The sequence below is a fragment of the Musa acuminata genome, chromosome BXJ3-1, assembly GCF_036884655.1.
Source record: "Musa acuminata AAA Group cultivar baxijiao chromosome BXJ3-1, Cavendish_Baxijiao_AAA, whole genome shotgun sequence".
In the NCBI taxonomy this organism is placed as follows: domain Eukaryota; kingdom Viridiplantae; phylum Streptophyta; class Magnoliopsida; order Zingiberales; family Musaceae; genus Musa; species Musa acuminata.
Window position 1 is genome coordinate 27,924,732 of NC_088349.1, and position 18,187 is coordinate 27,942,918.

Consider the following 18,187-nt stretch of genomic DNA (forward strand, 5'->3'; position numbering starts at 1 on the left):
ATAGACAGTAGCTGGCTATCAAAACCGCCTTAAATTACATGGTTAGTCATCCTATCTCAATTAGTTATCATATGTGTCAAATTGTTAATATCTTGGTGTATATATTGAAAGTTGATGATTCTCTTAGCCAACTTTACAATATCTTGGTGTAGGTTTCAGAGGTGCCTCTACAGGGTACCTCTGGTAAGGTATCTTGGTGTAGGTTTCTTAGCCAACTTTACCATTGGACCTTCTACAGGGCTTCCTGCTCTTAGCTTGGTTTGGGATTTACACCTTGAAGCTGGCAGCCCGCCACAAGAAACCATGTATTATTCCTTTTCATACTCAATTAGCGATTACGTCTATGTCTTTAATCTCTTCACCAGTTATCAGTACACGATCCTTGTATTTATCACATAACATTATTCCAAACTAAACGCATGCTCAATGTTAATTTTAACCAATCACATCCCTCCAACTTCCGCTTGGGAACCTTTTCAGAATTAATTATCGGATGCACTTTGTTCCTGCTGTTCTCAGATGAATCATTTAATTGGTTTACGCATCTGCCTTGTGTCCTTTTTGCAAGTTGTTCAAACTTGCTTATGTACAATTGGCATATATTTGTGGTTACGTTATTTGTCTTACACCACCAAGAATATGAGGTCGCCATTGTTCTATCCCTCGGATATACTTCCATTATCCAGATGAACGGATAAGTCAATGCATGAACTGGAATTTTACCGAACAGAGGCCGAGCGCAGCACTTGTATATAAGCAACTCGGAGAAGCATCGATCTTTCAGCTTGGAACTTTCTCTAAATGGATTGCCTTCTGCTTAGCTTCCCCTTCTCACCTCAAACCATCATCAGCTCCAGGTAGGCCTCTCTCTGTTGACCACGCCCAAGTCTTGTTGTTTCTTTCCATCTGGTATTTACCAATTTGGAGTTCGTCACAGCTGCCACCCCACCTTCATCGGTATCCACAATCTGAGCTATGGACTAATCAAGAAGGGCTGGTCGAGGTTAGGATGTCGCTCCATCGGTGGAAGCGGAACAGAAGGCGCAGAATGGCTGGATGGAGGTTCTCCGAAAGGAAATGACAATGGATCCGTCGTTGGAGGATTGGATGGATCAAGAAGTGCGTTTAGCACTCTGAACGCGGAGATGACTCAGGAAACAGTAGATTTCTTTGTCAGCGATGCGGAGGGCGATCCCGACCAACCTTCGAAAGGCTTCTGCTCCATTGATCAGGCTATCAATGCTTTGCGAGAAGGAAAGGTTAGGATCACACATATCATATATATGTTGTATGTATGATCTGTTCCCATTGGCTATCGTCTCCTGCTATTCTGACGAACATTAGCCCATAGTTTATGCTAATCAGTATTGGACAGTTTTCATGTTTATTGCAAGATAGAGTTTTGATCTCAGATTGACCACCAATATATACCAAGTTCAAGAACAGAGGACATACAGTTAACCCAAACATTATTCTCTAGTTTGTGATTGCTGTAGATAACGACGATGACGATGGCGAGAACGAAGGAGATCTCATCATGGCAGCAACTCTAGCGAACACCAAGGCAATTGCTTTTATGATGAAGCATGGCTCCGGAATAGTATCTGTCGGAATGAAGGAAGAGGACCTGGAGCGACTCATGATTCCTATGATGTCTCCCATCACCGAGATCAAGGACCTGTCTGCTGCAGCAGCCACAATAACAGTGGTAAGCTCTGAGTAGAAACTAAACTAATGCTGATAGCTTTTGACACCCTGCATTTGTAATGGTCTTAGGACGCCAGGACAACATCTAGTGGTGTGTCAGCTGCTGATAGAGCAGAAACAATTCTTGCTCTTGCTTCTCCTGATTCCAAGCCAGGAGACTTCAGAAGGCCTGGTCATGTGTTTCCTCTCAAGTATAGAAATGGTGGTGTTCTGAAGAGAGCAGGACATACCGAGGCATCAGTGGATCTGGTGACTTTTGCCGGATTACGGCCTGCATCGATTCTCTCCACCATCATTGATCCAGAGGATGGTTCCATGGCAGGTCTGCCTACGTTACGCATGATGGCCAAGGAATACGACTTACCAGTAATCTCAATCAGTGATTTGATCAGGTATTCCTCCATTGAAGCTATACTAAGCCTGTCTTGTTAGAACTGATCTTAACTCCTACAAGTCTCAGGTATAGAAGAAAGCGAGAGAAACTGGTGGAAAAGATTGCTGTCTCCCGGTTGCCCACTAAATGGGGGCTTTTCCAGGCTTACTGTTACCAGTCCAAATTAGATGGAACCGAGCACATTGCTGTTGTGAAGGTACAGAGCATTCCAAACTCCATCATTGCTATCGCTTGCTCAATCTGCACCGAGTAATCTTACGTTTGTTCCCAGGGTGATATCGGAGATGGACAAAATGTGCTTGTGAGAGTGCACTCCGAGTGCCTAACCGGAGACATTCTAGGATCTGCTCGCTGTGACTGTGGCAACCAGCTCGACCTCGCACTACGGCTAATAGAGCAGGAGGGAAGAGGAGTCATTGTCTATCTCCGCGGCCACGAAGGAAGAGGGATCGGTCTAGGACACAAGCTGCGAGCGTACAATCTGCAGGATCAAGGACACGACACGGTTGAGGCTAATCTGGAACTCGGGTTGGCTGTGGATGCTCGTGAATACGGAATAGGTGCTCAGGTGAAGCTTCTCCTCTTTGCTGTGTTCTCTCCTTACGTTTCTTAAGTATGTTTCTCTTGGACCGAGCAGATTCTGAGAGACATTGGTGTGCGCACAATGAGATTTATGACGAACAACCCAGAAAAGTTCATGGGACTCAAAGGTTTCGGTCTGGCTGTTGTTGGCAGAGTCCCTGTGATGTCCCCTATAACCGAGGAAAACAAGAGATACTTGGAGACAAAGAGAACGAAGATGGGCCACATTTATGGCTCAGATCTCCCTGGAAGTTCACCTGAATTCTTGAGCTCAGAAGCTGATCAAGCCAACAAAGAAAATGGATCATAAGATCGATTCAATCTCCGATCTTTTGGGAGCAATAAACCATGGAAACAGAGGTGACATTTTCTTTTCTTCCGCCTGCATCTTACATATTACAAGCTGATCAAGTTCATCTCACAGAGTCTCTCTAGTGAATTCTTTAATTTTTCCTGTCTGGCTGACTGAAAACATACTTATCTGTGCATGAGTTAGTAAAGTTGTTATCAATGTAATTCCAACATCCTTAATTTGGAACTGCCTATCTAATTCAGACACCCAACCAAGAAAAAATCAATCAAAAACAAAATAATGAGTGAAATATTCTCCGCAGATTGATGTTACATATAGCATTGCTGAATCTGTATAGACCTTGAGACAGAAAAGGAACGAGGAACCAAAATAAAAAATGCCAAATCTCCACACTACTTGGGCAAAATTTTTGCTGAATATCCACCACTATAGTCGAAAGCGCCGCTGCTTTCCTCGGTTCTTTGCGTGTGATCAGAATAAGGATGACGAGGAGCGCCGTGTGAGTTGCCAAAGTCTGTGGTGGACGAGGATGATGAGCTTGCTTGTGTGTTAAATCCATTACTCTGCAAAATCGTCTCGATCTCCTTCACCGCCTCGTTCATCGTCGGCCTGTTGGCAGCTGACTCTTCCACACATCTCATTGCTAACTCCACGAACCTCCGAAACCCTTTGAGATTTCCTGTGTTCCGCATCGCCGGATCCACCATCTCCTTGAGGCCATACCACTCTTCGTCGTAGTCGTTGATCGCCATCCTAACTTCGCGAACTATGTACTTGCCCTTTTCTATTGGTTGCCTTGCAGATATCAGCTCCAGCATGACTACACCAAAGCTGTACGCATCACTCTTCTCCGAGAGCTGTTGAGTCATGTAATACTCAGGATCCAGGTAACCCTGCAACGTTGAACACCATTATCTGAGAGTCGATTTGTTGGAAGAATGGGAAGTCGTTCAGAGATGGAAACGCACCAGTGTTCCCTTGACTTGGGTGGAAACGTGTCCTTTTTTACTGTCCGATACTAGTTTTGAGAGGCCAAAATCTGCAACCTTTGCATCGAGGCTTTCATCCAGAAGGATATTGGTGGACTTGACATCTCTGTGAATTATGGGGGGATTGGCCAATTCATGAAGATAAGCTAACCCTCTAGCTGAGCCCAGAGCAATTTTGAGTCTCTTCTTCCAGTCCAACTGTCTCCCACCTCTCCCTGCACATCATAACAACAACAAAAGCATCATGTTAGAGATAGAAAGATTTATTGGTCAGGAAGGGTTCCTATGAGATGTGGCCACTGCACAGACCTATCAAGTTCTCCCTCAATGTTCCATTAGGGATGTATTCATACACCAGCATCTGTTCTCCTTGTTCAAAGCAAAAGCCTACGAGGTCAACTAGATTTTTGTGATGAACCCTAGAAAGCAGCTCAATCTCTGTCTTGAACTCCAGTGCTCCTTGCATGGATCCTTGCTGCGCTCTCTTGATTGCAACCATCTGCCCACTCGAAAGGATTCCTCTGTAGACCTGAAGATAGAGAATTCACAAAGTTCATCAACAAGCTAGATTTCTTTTCCTTTGCTTCAATGCGTTCTTCTTTCCATCTCCATTCTTCATTTCAGTAGGTCTGGAGTGAATCCTGGTAGATTACTACAAGCTGATGTACCTTTCCATAACCTCCGGAGCCGATTTCATTAGCGTCTGAGAAATTGTTGGTGCACTTCTTGATCTCGTCGAAAGGAAACCATCTCGTTCCCTTGAGTTGAGGTGCGCTGCCATCATCTTTGCCACCGGATCCCCATGTAGCTGCAAAGTCCAGAAATCATCAGAGTTGGATTACGGGTTGTAGTGCAAACCATCATCTTGTTCACGACAAGAAAAAAAAACTCAAATTCTTTTACTGTTTCTTGAAGGATAACGTATCTCGTGCAGGGAAACATACCAAAAGGTGTGCTTTGTATCGAAGCTCTATTAGCCTTTTTCTTTTGAAGTAAAGCATAGATCCCAACACAAACAAGTCCAATTACAAGAACAATGCAACCAGCAGCTATCCCAGCAATAACGCCTGTGCTTATGGTTGTCTTTCCACTAGTCCCACCTATGTTCATCAGGAAGTTTCGTCAGTTCATTCATCTACAGGAAAGCCCGTTCAACTTTACCCTGAAACAAATGGATCCATACCTGAGAAGGTGTATGGGAGTGCCAGGAAATAATATGGTCCAAATATGGTAGGAGGTTTATAGGTTTGGTTGCTTAGATCAAACCCAATTCTTAGAACTTCTGATCTGTTGAAGTACATTCCATTCGACGGGAACAGAGCCACGTTCAACTCAAGATAATTATCACTGTTGAAGTGGAGATCGGATATGTATACTGAACTTGGAGCGAGGCTCAGATTAGTCCACAGACTCTTCTCTAGTTGTTGGAACAATGTGGCATTCGTGAGATCTCGGAAGTACGGCGCTCTAAAGACCATCGACCCTTGATATGGATGGGCACAAGAACAACTCCGAGGGTCAAGCTTCTGGTCTTGGGGGCATGAAATAGAACCGCATGTGGCTAAACTGGTTGTATATGGCTTTTTCTGCTGTTGCTGGAGGAGGCAGTAGACTGCGGTGTTTACAGGTGAAGAATTGCACACTGGATTTCCATAAAGCCTGCCGTTTCCAAGCAGCAGAAGGAAGACGTAAGTCATGCAGATGAATCCATGAAGAAAGGTTGCATGACGAAATGAACTCACATCAGAGTGTTACTGTAACTGGATGCTGACACGATACCAGTGATGGAGTTGTTGGTGAAACTTACGAGCTGTAGTTGGGAGCCAACGATGCTGCTCATGTTCAGTGTACCATTGAATTGATTATTATCTAGTAACCTGTTAGATGTATAAGGTGATCAGATACATAATATAAAAGGTGGATGCAAGAATCATGCTCACTAGGACTAGTTAGAATACCCACACTTGTTGCAATTGAGGCAAGCTGAACAACCCCTCTGGAATTTGGCCTAAAAGACCCCCAGATTCAATGACTCTGGAAATGAACCAACATTGTTTTAGGTCAGTTGACTTGCTACTGAACAAGAGCACATCAGCAAATCAAGAACGTGCAAAGGAGACTCACAAGGCGGTGAGCGATTCTATTGTTGTAAACCACCCTGGAGCTTCTGAAGGACTGAAGGAGTTGTTGCTCAGATCCCTGCATTCCATTTCACCACATTGCCACACATCATGCTAGGAATAAGATGAGAAAGCTTCGTTGGTCAGAAGTGGAGCTAAGAAATGGTAATTTACACGTAATTGAGGTTGTTCATTCCTGTCAGATCCGGCAGCGATCCTGTTAGCTCATTGTTCGCCAAGTTCCTGTAAGAAAGCGAAACAGTGGTATCAGTTCTTCAGCAATCAGCTTTGGCTTCGAAGATATCTGCTTCACTTACAGTTCGTTGATGCTCGTGAGATTGTTGATATTGGATGGAACTAGACCTCCCAAATTGTTATTGTCGAGCCGACTGTCACAAGAAGAAACTTGAAGTTACAGGAAATGTCTGATAACAGAGAGATTTTCTCTGATAAAAGAGAGATATTCTCAACTGCATAGCAGATGAGATTTCCTCAACTGCATGAGAAAATCTCTCTGCTCAGTTAAAGAAATATCCTCTTTCACTATGTATAAATAGACTTCACATAATACTACTTGAAGTGTGCCTTTTTGCTTTATCCTTATAATTTCATTCTTCATTCTCTCATTCTATCATGATATCAGAGCGGCGTTATTCTCTTTGAGTCTTTCAACCTCACCCATCAGCTTCACGTCAGGCCATGGAAGCTGCTGCATCATCATCTTCCCACCTTTTATCGCCGCCAGCGCCCCGTTACTGACCCTCTGCTCCAGATCTGCCAGATCTGCTCTACTTCCGCGCGCTGGTCCATCGACCAGCTCCTGGCCTTCTCCCTCCAACGCCTCCGCCACCGCTGTCCTCGACTCCGGCAACATTATCCTCACTGCTTCTGAGAGGACCTTCTGGGTGCAGGCCTCCCAGCAGCCAGCATCCTGCTCTGCCTTCGTAGAGACAAGCAGCCTTCGGTAACTTTCCACGCTGCTGTCTCGTTGCCAAGATTCCTCACTGCTGATCTATTGCACACAGATCTGCAGTTGTCTTGCACAAAGCTGATCACGCCACTGGCTGCATCACTGCCCAGAGTCCTTCCTATAGAACTGCTGCATAGAAATCTACAGCTTTACACCATCTTGCATAGGTCTTTTCCTTCAACGAAGACCTTATTCTTTCACAGATCTTATTTGCCACCACCTCAGGTGACATTGATCTATACCAACACTTCTTTCTCCCTGATCATATCTTCCATATGTCATCATCATCTACCTCTGATGCTCCCATTACTGTTCCTGCAGGGAACCATAGTATCTTCCCACATACAAACCTTATCTCCATAAATGTAGCAACCCTCATCCCCTTCAAATTATCCAACGGTGGTAACTACGCATCATAGCGTGCTCAATTCTCTAATATACTATTTGGCTATGATCTTCTAGGCTATGTCGATGGCTCTCTTCATTGTCCACCGACGATGCTCAACATCCCAGGCGCATCCGATCCAGTACCAAATCCGGATCACAAACTATGGTTACGCCAGGATCGCCTCATCCTTCAAGCAATTCAAGCCTCGGTCGCTGGATCCCTTGCCCCACTCATTTCTTCATGTGACACTGCTGCCGAAGCTTGGTGCAAGTTGCAAACCACCTTGGCCAATCGTTCTCGCACTCGCATGCTTAGTCTTCTATCCAGCCTCATGAAGATAAAACAAGAGGGAAGTAATATTGCTGATTATCTACATAACATAAAGGTCATCATCGATAACTTGGTCTTGGTAGGTCATTCCCTCAGTGATGAGGAAGTTACTGTTCATATCCTCAATGGCCTCGGAGACGAGTACAAGGAATTGGTAGCAGCAATATGGGCGCGTGATTCACCAATAACATTCGAAGAACTTTTCGACAAGCTGATTGACTTTGAGATATATCTCAAGCGCGAGGACAAACCGTTAGGACCATCCATCACAGCTTAAGTCACTCAAAAAAGGAGGGGCAATTTGTATAACAAGATTGTCAACAAAGGTTTGACTAAGACTTAGGACCATTGAGCTACTTTCTAGGAATGGAAGCAACATTTACATCCTCCGGTCTCTTCCTCTCTCAAAGAAAGTATATTCAAGACTTATTATCAAAGACAAATATGCAGGATGCGAAAGTAGTTGCTACTCCTCTCTCTACTGGTGAATCACTCAAATTATGTGATGGCAGTCCTACCATGAACTCAACTCAATACCGGCAAGTACTTGGCTCCTTACAATACTTGGCTCTCACCCGTCCAGATATCTCATTTGCAGTCAATAAATTGTCTCAATACATGCACCAACCTTCTGCTATACATTGGTCTGCGGTTAAACAAATTTTGCGATATCTTAAAGGGATCCTTAATCATGGTCTCTTTCTCCGCAAAACCACTCAACTTCATCTCCATGCCTTTGCTGATGCTGATTGGGCGGAAAACTTTGATGATAGAACCTCCACGTCAGGGTATGTCATCTTTCTTGGGTCTAATCCAATCAGCTGGAGTTCTAAGAAGCAAAAGACAGTGGCTCGATCTACAACTGAAGCTGAATCTCGTGCTATTGCTATCACTGCTGCTGAACTCAACTGGATCACAAATCTCCTCAAGGAACTCAAAGTTAGCTTTACTCATACTCCCACAATATATTGTGACAATGTTGGAGCTACCTACTTATGTGTCAATCTAGTGTTCCACTCGCGCATTAAACACATCGCCATCGACTTTCACTTCGTGCGAGATCAAGTTGTCAAACATCAACTTCGTGTCTCTCATGTCCATACGGCTGATCAACTTGCAGACTCACTCACGAAGCCTCTAGCCCGCAAACTATTTTTGTTTCATCGATCCAAGATCGGTATCCTTGACAGGAGCTCGATCTTGCGGGGGCATGATAACAGAGAGATTTTCTCTGATAAAAGAGAGATATTCTCAACTGCATAGCAGATGAGATTTCCTCAATTGCATGAGGAAATCTCTCTGCTCAGTTAAAGAAATATCCTCTTTCACTATGTATAAATAGACTTCACATGATACTACTTGAAGTGTGCCTTTTTGTTTTATCCTTATAATTTTATTCTTCATTCTCTCATTCTATCAATGTCAACCCTCTAAAAGATAGACAAATCATCCAATTGAAATGTTACTTACAGAACCTCCAGCGATTTCACCAGTCCCAGCGAGGTTGGAATTGAACCAGTAAATTGATTCGAGTCGAAGAGTCTGACAGATAACATGATTTCAATCATATGAAGGAAGGGAAGTGCAGAAACTGTGTAAACCTACTCACATGTGTATTAGCGTCATCTGGGAGCTGAATAGTTGTTCTGGAATTTCTCCTGATAACTGGTTCTTGTTGAAATGGCTGCAATCATGAAGAAAGTAACTTGTATGACATATAGCAATAAGTGTGATTGATGACTCTCTTTTGGTTCGCTTAAAGCGAGTTTCTTACAAGTGCTTCGCGCCGACAAGAAGGTCCAGACCCGGAGTGGAGTTCGTTGATATAGGGAGAGATCCAGTCAACTGGTTGTCTGCTAGGTCTAGCCAATACAGGTTAGATAGGAGACCCAACGAAGCAGGAATCCGACCGCTAAACTTGTTCGAATTCAGAGCCCTGGAAATTTCGATCGACTCTCTGTTTATGATCTGAAGAACAATGATGGAACTTTGCACTACCAATCAACAAAAGCGCTTACAAGAAGGAGAGCAGCTTCAGATTGCCTAATTCCTGTGGGATGCTGCCACTGAAGCTACAGCCAGCCAAGATGCTGATGATAAGAAGAACATAAAACTTTCAGCCAATTGGATGAACGAGTCCATAGAAACTTAGCTTCCTGCAAGTATGCAATCCAGAGTTGTACTCACAAAGTGGTAAGCTGCTTCAGATTTCCGATACTTGCAGAGAGTGGACCGCTGAGACCTCCGTTGTATGACAAGTCCCTGCACATAGTTTTCGTCAGATTAGACTGTGTTGAATTTTGAGTTTGGTCTTAAAGTCACAGAGATGAATGGCATCCAAAGAATAGAAATATTCCGAGTGCTGAAGGAGAAGACAGCTTACAGAGACTGCAATTGGGTGAGCTGGCCTACGTCGCCGTTTAATGTACCTTTGATGCCCATCGTCGACAGTCTCCTGCAAAGAGCATCAAAGTTGAGCAGATCGAAAAGAAATAAAGACCGAGGAGAGATTTGTGGCAGACTCACAGCGCGGTCACCCTGGTGCTGTCGCAAGAAACTCCTTCCCATGGCGTGCCACAGGGATCATCCGACTGCCCCCAGGTTGGTGGAGCATTTTCCCATTGATTCAGCATAGATCGCAGAACAGCAGCTGCACATTAAGACAATGAATAATTCTTACCATCAAGGAGAACCTTTAGTTCTTGTCCATGTCCAACAATAACCAGAAAGCCATTTCAGATCATACGACAGCAGACGCTGCAGCAGGTTAAGAACTCACCATCATTAGGATCTGTGTCGCCGGAACCAAGATGAAGGAGACCTGTAAGTATCACCAACAACGTCGAGAGCCCAATCTCCATATCAGACGGCCAGCAGAGTCAATCCAGAACTTGGAGTCGAAGGTTGAAGAATCAATCACGAAGATGGAAGTTTGCAATGGCAAGTAGCCTGCCGAGATCTTGGAGTTGTCTTGAACGCCAAACTATTTTGTGATCCATTTAAGTCTCTTAACACCATGCAAGAAGCTCTTGTTGGTAATACATTCTCAATAAATATTGGCATTGGACTTCTGACCATCTCTTTGGTCATCGTAGTAGCTAAGAACAATTCATGTTCTTTGAATTGCTCAAGAGGAGTTGCTATATATTATTGTGAGGTCAGTGGTGGAGTTGTTGTAGAGGGCCCTGACAAGCTATTCTTCCGTGTCACCTCTTTGATCCATTCATAACTCCACCCAACCACCACTCTTGTTATGTTTATTGCTCTTAAAGTTGTTTACTCTACTGAGAAAAAAAGAATGTGAAGAGTTCGGAGTCGAGCTTATCGTCTTCTGCATTGATGAGGGAAAATGTCAATGATGAGCAACCGGCTCTTTGAATGGTCAAAAGATTTAGAGTTGACAAACCATTAGATGGCTCTTTCCTGGTTTCTCTTCTCCCGGATGGGATCTGATGTTTCAAAAGAAAACTCATGTGCGTGAAATTTCTTTAATATAAGGAATATAATTTGATGAAAAGTATTGTTTTATTAGAATAAAAAATAAAATAAAAATCACTTTAGACCACAAAGATTCAATCATTCTTAGGGAATAAATGTTTCAATTGTGGTAGATAGATCTATAACAAAATGAATTAGTAGCTGCATACAGGTGTACAATACTTAATGCTCATTCGTGCTCACTGGGTCATCTTTATCATCACAAGAAAACATGTATACTTGACTAAATCTTTGTATGTGGTGGGCAATATAGAATTCCAAGTCTCGACCTCGTGCCATCTTTTTGGAGGTTCACACGCGACGCAAAATCACATCTGACTTCTGCTGGAACTGTGAAGGGAGGAATGATGAACTCGAAAAGAACAAATCATACTTGAAGGAAACTTCTGTTTTGCTACATAAAATAGGAACAGGTCTTCGTTACTGATGGTGTTCATGTTAAACAAGGTATCAGAAATAAGATACACTATTTTAGACTTGTTATTCAGACTGCAAGAGTTGAAAACTGCATTCATTTAGGCCAAAAACTGAAGCAATTGCCCTTGCTCGTTTGGAGGATTCAATCAATCAATACTTGCGATGAGACGTGTTATATATCAAAAGACTCCTGAAATCATTTGAATTAGAAATAGCGAGTAAGAAGGAAAATTTCGGGTCCTCCCATCAGCACAAGTCAGATGTGATTTTGCATGTGATTTTGTGTCCCACGTGAACATTCAAAAAGATGAACGAGGTGTTGGAAAAAATTATTATAGCAAAATAATTTTTATTTTTTATTCAAATAGGTTCTTCATCAAAATATCAACTTATTACTAAGAAATAAATATTACCCAAAGTAGTAAAAATAATGAAATAATAAATCAATCATAAAATGAGATACCGAATTTGTATGTGGAAGACCTAATGCGAAAAAAATTATGGGACTGTAGTCCACTTCAAACCTCTACTATCATGAATAATGATAATAGTTTTACAATAAATCTTTTTTAGAATAATTAAAGGATCTAGTAACATAAAAAATATAGATTTTGATTCAATAATAATATATCATCATTTTATAAAAAGAAAAGATTAGGTCTTACCAAGTAGGTATATCAAAAAAGTATTTTAGAGAGAATAAATCATAGATTGGCATCATTAAAATTATAGAGTTTGTTGCAAGGATTCTCCACATAAAATTTGGATCAAAATCGATAAAGTTTAACCGCTTGAGCATCTAGCAAAAGCTTTAAAACCCTAACTTTCTCTCTCCGTTCTTTTTCTATGTCTCCACTATTTCTACAGTACCATTTGCATGCCTGATGCCACGCATGTCTCCGCTTCTCTCTTTTTTTTTTTAATAAATTAGATTTGGGCTCAATGCTTAAATCATTCAATCCAAGCCCACCTATGGGTTGGACCAAATAATTCTCCCCCTCCAGCTCATATGATGGGTTATACTAAACCCACTATTCGTCTATATGCTTCAAGTTTCTTCTTAGGCAAAGACTTTATCAACATGTTTGATCCATTTTTATTGATATGCACATTTTCTAAGTACAATTATTTTATCTCAAGCACATCAAGAATCTAGTGATATCTTATATGAATGTATGTTAAATTCTTGGAAAGCTGAATGACACTTTGACTGTCCCACTAAATATGAATCCTTCATATTTCAAACCTAATTCTTATAGAAATTTTTTCATCCATAAAGTTTCCTTGAAAGCTTTAGTAATTGCTATATATTTTGCTTCTATGTTTGATATAGTAATATAATTATCTAACTTAGACTACCAAGAGACTACTCTACTAGTTATAGGTGCCGTACAAGCCAATCACGTGAGTGATGTGTTAGGATCAAGAGCACTAAAAGGGGGGGGGGGGAGGTGAATTAGTGCAGCGGAAAACTTTCGATGATTTAAAACAACGTTCATACGATAAAAGCGATTTCGGTATAAAAGCCGATTCGAAAATTGCTTTAACTTAGATTAGGCGAACTGCAGTTAAAGTAAAGCTATGGAGGTAGTTTGCAGTTAAGATAGAGAACATAAAGTAAATGCAAATCGAGATTTAGAGTGGTTCGGTCAATTTTGACCTACATCCACTTTTGGCTTCCTCCTCCGATGAGGTTATCGACGTCCACTAGAGGCCTTCCTTCAATAGGCGAAGGCCAACCACCCTTTTATAGTTTTACTCCTTTTGACGGGCTTCGGAGACAACCCTTACAGAATTTCTCTCATCTCTTGAAAGATCAAAACTTGGAAGAAAAGAGGGAGGAGAACTTCTAGCCTTTATAACACTTTTGAGCTCTAAAAATCACAGAGTAAGATCAAGCTTTCGGTGCCCTTTTATGCAGGAAAGGGTGGGGTATATATAGGCCCTAGACTGGTTTGAATTTGGGGCTAAAAAATGTCATTTCCCGGATTTCTAGGGTCCTGGCAGTACTACCTCCTGACTGGGGCAATACAACAGCCTAGCAGCTCGGAGACTGAGTCTCTGGGCGGTGCCATCGCCTAACAGGGGCGGTTGCACCGCCCAGTCTCGCTCGGAGACTAAGCCTAGGTGGTGCCACTATTGGATTGGGGCGAGTGCACCGCCTAGTCTCGCTCGGAGATTGAGCCCAAGCGGTGCCACCGCTTGACCTGTGCAGTTGCACCGCCCAGCTTTCCTGGGAGACCATCTCCTGGGCGGTGCCATCGTCGACCTTGGCGGTGCCACCGCCTGGCAGGAATTCTGGTCCGAATGGGTTGATCCACTCGACCCAATTTGGGTCTATCAAAGGCCCAATTGCCCCCAGATTAAGTTAATGGGATCACCTCCCATTCCTAACTTAATCTATATGCTAACTACGATATTTCTTAAGACATTTACTGCAACTTACTCTAGTGCATCAATCGCTTCTTTCAGCGAGCTTCCGGCGAACTTCCGGCGAACATCCGACGAACCATCGGCGATGCTCCGGCGGACTTCCGGCAAACTCCTGGACTTGCGACGATCCACTTGGCGAGTTCCAACAAGCTTCTTTGGCAAGCTCCTAGACTTCTCGGATTTGTTCCCGCAGAACTTCCGATGACCGTTAGGACTTCCGTCGAACTCTCGAACTCCCAATGTGATCATAGTCTTGACTCTGGTGCAACTCCTGCTGTATGTCTTACTTTCATCGTAGTTAATCCTGCACATGAAAAATAAAATTTCGATTGAGACAATTAATCCTAAGCAATTAACCAAGTTGTCCGACATGTCATTGGTCCCTCGACGCTTCGTCCGATTATTCGGCGCATCGTCCTCTCCTGCGTCCTATTGCCTAATCGGCCAGTTGACTCCGTAGCCCCGATATCCTTGGCACAATACTCGCTCTTCTTGGCCCGATGCCCGAGTCCACGGCCCGAAGCCTTCTGTCGATACGTCGACCGATCCACTGGCCCGACGTCCCATCTTTTGACATGTTCCTCCGGCACAACATGATTTTTCTTGCTTTAATTGTCTCATCCTGATCGAAGCATCCTGCATCACTCAAAATGCAGATTAAAACATAAACACAATTATCAATTGGTTTCATCATCAAAATATGAGATTCAACATGATGACACGTATGACATGACACATAGTCTTTTTGCTTATTATTATTATGATATATTTTCACATTATATTTCTTATTGCATACATATATTGTGATGTTCGTGGATCTGTGTAATGAGAATTAGATAGTGATGAGATCACGATAATGAGACCGATTCACATTTAAACATAGACCCTAAATAATCTCGGTTATAGGTTACTTGAGAGGGACATCGAGATAAACGGATAGACTAGTGTATTATATACACGTCTATATGATGGAGGTAGTTGGTCTCATAACTGCTCGTGTAGGGACACTAGGGATATAATGCAAGTGCTCATTGGAGAATGAGTTTACTGATTGAGCCCCTTAGGGAATGCTAGATGGTTAATGATATCTAACGTTAGACAACGATTCCGTAGTCCTAGTTATATATTCAATCTTTAGATTTGAGATACTAAAGATGCATTGTATAAGTACTTCATTCTTTGATACCAGACTTACAGGTTAGGAAGTTCCAGATCTGATATAATCGGTTCTTAGGAATAATAGCTAACCTTACGAAGGTAATTGAGTGTCGATAGAGGATCATACTATCGGTATCATGAGAGGAATATCTTATATATTCTTGCTTAGACAAATCCCTACCTAGGGTCATTCGGATTGAGAGAGAAAGAGTTCTCTAAGAGAATTTGATTAGAGCGAGACTCGAGTAGAAATCATATGGGCCTGATAGCACCATGTTTGATATATGGTCTTTGGAATATTAAATGAATAAATGATTATAGATATATGGTAATTGAGGACAGATAGGTCTAATAGATTTGATTCTCTTGTATTGTTTGGGGACTACGACGTAGTGGCATAATACGTCCGTAGTCGATGAGTCGAGTAAATTATTATGGAGATAATAATTCACTGAGTCAGAAGGAGTTTTGATAGGTATGACTCACGGGCAGCTCGATATTAGGCCTATAGGATCACACACATATGGTAGGTATTACGACGAGTAGAAGTTCAGATATAAGATATCCGTTGGAGCTCCTATCTTATTGGATATCCAATAAGCCCATGAATTATTATATCCTATGGATAAGATCTAATAAAGCCAATAAGAGATTATTTGATAGAGATCCACTAATTTAAGAGCCTTGGATAGTTGGATCGAGATCCATACCAAATAGGGTATACATAAGAGGGAACCAAAGGGTTTATACACTCAGCCTTCTTGGCTGCCACCTCCTATTCTCCTCTCCCTTTCTCCTCAACTAGTAGGTGTGGAGATTTAGCGATTCGAGGAGCGTCTTTGTAGTCCTTATCGTGTGGATCACTACTAGAGAGGAGGACATTTGACCTCCTTCATCCTCTTTCATAGATCTATAGGATTTTAGGGATATATGATCTCCTTAGGTAACACAACTATCTCACATGTAGTTTTCAATTTTATGATTTTTGCGCACCAATCTTCGTACGACGATGAACACCTTTTGGGAAATTTGAGATTTTTGTTTTATGTTTTTTCATTGCGCATGTGATATCGCCCCTAGATTTCCCTACATGCTCCCTCTACAAACGTCATCAATAACCCCATAGTGGACTTTCTGGAATCAGTATCACTTGCCATGTTTACATCTATGTACCCCTCTAGCACAGGTTCATCATTGCTAATATATAAACACAACCTAGAAGTACCTCTTAGATATCTTTATATCTATTTCATTGTTGCCTAATGTTCTTTACTAGGATTAGAGAGAAATCATCTAACAATACTAATTACATGAGCTATATTTGGCCTAGTACAAACTATAGCATACATCAAACTGCCTATCGTAGATGAGTAAGGCACTTTGGATATTTCTTCTTTTTCTTTCTCACTTATAGGATATTATTTTCAAACTAAGCTTGAAATGACCTACAAGTGGAGAATAAGCTGCTTTAGCTTTACTCATGTTGAATCTTTCAAGAACCTTTTCAATATAGGTCTCTTGAGATAGCCAATTCTTTACATTATTCCTATCACGAAGAATCTTTATGCCAAATATTTGTTTCGTCGATCTCAAGCCTTTCATGGCAAAAGACTTAGCTCTCTTTTAACCTTTTTAATTTTACTAGCATCGTAGCCAAGAATATCATCAGCATATAGTAGAAGAATAATGAAATCATTATCTGAAAACTTCTTTATAAACACATAATGATTAGATGTGATTCTATTATACCCTTAACTCATCATAAAGGAACCAAACTTCTTGTACCACTGTTTGGATGCTTATTTGATTCCGTATAAGCTTTTTCTAAGCTTGCATACTAGATTTTCTTTTCCTTTTCCTTTGACTCTAAAACCTTATAATTGCTCCATGTAAATTTCTTCTTTTAAGTCACCATAAAGAAATGTAGTTTTCATATCAAGTTGCTCAACTTCTAAATTTAAGCAGGCAGCTAAACTAATAACTTGGATAGAGGACATTTTCACTATAGGAGAATATTTCTTCAAAGTTAATATCTTTCTTTTGATTAAATCTTTTCACAACTAGTCATGCCTTGTATCTTTGTTGTGAGCTATTATTTTTAGTCTTCAATTTATAAACCCATTTATTCTTGAGAGCTTTCTTCCTTTTAAGTAACTTTACCAAGTCATAGGTGTAGTTCTCAAGTAAGGATCTCGTCTCTTCTTACATGGCTTTAACCCACTAATTCTTATGCTCATGTAGAATAATTTCTTAGTAAGTTTTTAGCTCTCTCCTATCAAAAAGCATAACATACTCATTTGGAAGATATCTAGTAGATGATTATCACTCTCTTGTTGATCTTCTTAATGGAATCTCAACTAGTGGTGGAGGTGCTTGCTCAAATTGTTCAGTTGGTTTAATAACATTAACTATAGGAGCATCATCACTAACATTCTCAGCACAAGCTTCTTGTTCATCTCCCTCATGATAATCATGAACAACAAGTGAATGAACTGTTAGGATCGAGTCAGCACTAAGAGGGGTGGGGGGGGGGGGAGGGTGGGTGAATTAGTGCAGCGGATAAAAATGTCGTTTTAATAAACTTCGTATGATGAAAAATCGATCTCGGAAGATATCTTGAAAGCAAGATTATTCGTAAGGGTAGTAAAAGCTAAGTAAGGAGGAAGTTAATCAATTGCAGAGTAAGTAAATGACAATAATAGAAATACAAACCAGAATTTATAGTGGTTCGGTCGTAGTGACCTACATACACTTCTGATTCCTCCTCCGTCGAGGTCACCAGCGTCCACTAATGGTCTTCCTTCAATACGAGAAGACCAACCTGTTGAATCTCGGATTTTGATGATGTAATCAATTGGTGGGTTATTTGATCTAATCCATATTATTGA

At 41.6% G+C, this 18,187-nt stretch overlaps 2 protein-coding genes across 4 annotated transcripts; one reads left to right on the plus strand and one right to left on the minus strand.

Annotated features, from left to right (window-relative positions):
• The first annotated feature begins 685 nt into the window (after nucleotides 1–685).
• LOC135629683 (probable monofunctional riboflavin biosynthesis protein RIBA 3, chloroplastic) lies at nucleotides 686–3,221 on the plus strand. Of its 3 annotated transcripts, none has more exons than XM_065137451.1 (7): nucleotides 686–857; nucleotides 938–1,259; nucleotides 1,481–1,708; nucleotides 1,777–2,099; nucleotides 2,168–2,297; nucleotides 2,373–2,669; nucleotides 2,837–3,221. In XM_065137451.1, exons 1-7 carry the CDS (start codon nucleotides 802–804, stop codon nucleotides 2,942–2,944), a joined length of 1,464 nt encoding a protein of 487 aa, XP_064993523.1. In that variant the 5' UTR covers nucleotides 686–801; the 3' UTR covers nucleotides 2,945–3,221. The 3 variants fall into 3 exon arrangements, with proteins under 3 accessions (XP_064993523.1, XP_064993522.1, XP_064993521.1); XM_065137450.1 differs by having other exon boundaries at nucleotides 2,373–2,661; nucleotides 2,739–3,221; XM_065137449.1 differs by having other exon boundaries at nucleotides 687–857; nucleotides 2,739–3,221.
• Nucleotides 3,222–3,259: 38 nt separating this feature from the next.
• Nucleotides 3,260–10,898, minus strand: LOC103974571 (leucine-rich repeat receptor protein kinase HPCA1). Its single transcript, XM_009389427.3, has 19 exons — nucleotides 10,573–10,898; nucleotides 10,320–10,443; nucleotides 10,177–10,248; nucleotides 9,981–10,055; nucleotides 9,812–9,883; nucleotides 9,568–9,729; nucleotides 9,403–9,477; nucleotides 9,264–9,335; nucleotides 6,423–6,494; nucleotides 6,280–6,348; nucleotides 6,110–6,184; nucleotides 5,948–6,019; nucleotides 5,728–5,862; nucleotides 5,169–5,644; nucleotides 4,930–5,085; nucleotides 4,654–4,793; nucleotides 4,295–4,514; nucleotides 3,965–4,200; nucleotides 3,260–3,889 (listed from the first exon to the last, which is right to left on the minus strand). Exons 1-19 carry the CDS (start codon nucleotides 10,652–10,654, stop codon nucleotides 3,389–3,391), a joined length of 2,886 nt encoding a protein of 961 aa, XP_009387702.2. The 5' UTR covers nucleotides 10,655–10,898; the 3' UTR covers nucleotides 3,260–3,388.
• Between the last annotated feature and the right edge of the window lie 7,289 nt (nucleotides 10,899–18,187).

Excerpts from the sequence above, each read along its gene's own strand:
- LOC135629683 (XM_065137449.1), top strand. The coding sequence starts at position 802 with ATGGATTGCCTTCTGCTTAGCTTCCCCTTCTCACCTCAAACCATCATC. Across the intron at positions 858-937 it reads CAAACCATCATCAGCTCCAG|CTGCCACCCCACCTTCATCG; the intron begins GTAGGCCTCTCT and ends AGTTCGTCACAG. Across the intron at positions 2,670-2,738 it reads AATACGGAATAGGTGCTCAG|ATTCTGAGAGACATTGGTGT; the intron begins GTGAAGCTTCTC and ends TGGACCGAGCAG.
- LOC103974571 (XM_009389427.3), bottom strand. The coding sequence starts at position 10,654 with ATGGAGATTGGGCTCTCGACGTTGTTGGTGATACTTACAGGTCTCCTT. Across the intron at positions 9,730-9,811 it reads CTGAAGCTGCTCTCCTTCTT|GGCTCTGAATTCGAACAAGT; the intron begins GTAAGCGCTTTT and ends CGAAATTTCCAG. Across the intron at positions 3,890-3,964 it reads CCCAAGTCAAGGGAACACTG|GGTTACCTGGATCCTGAGTA; the intron begins GTGCGTTTCCAT and ends TCAACGTTGCAG.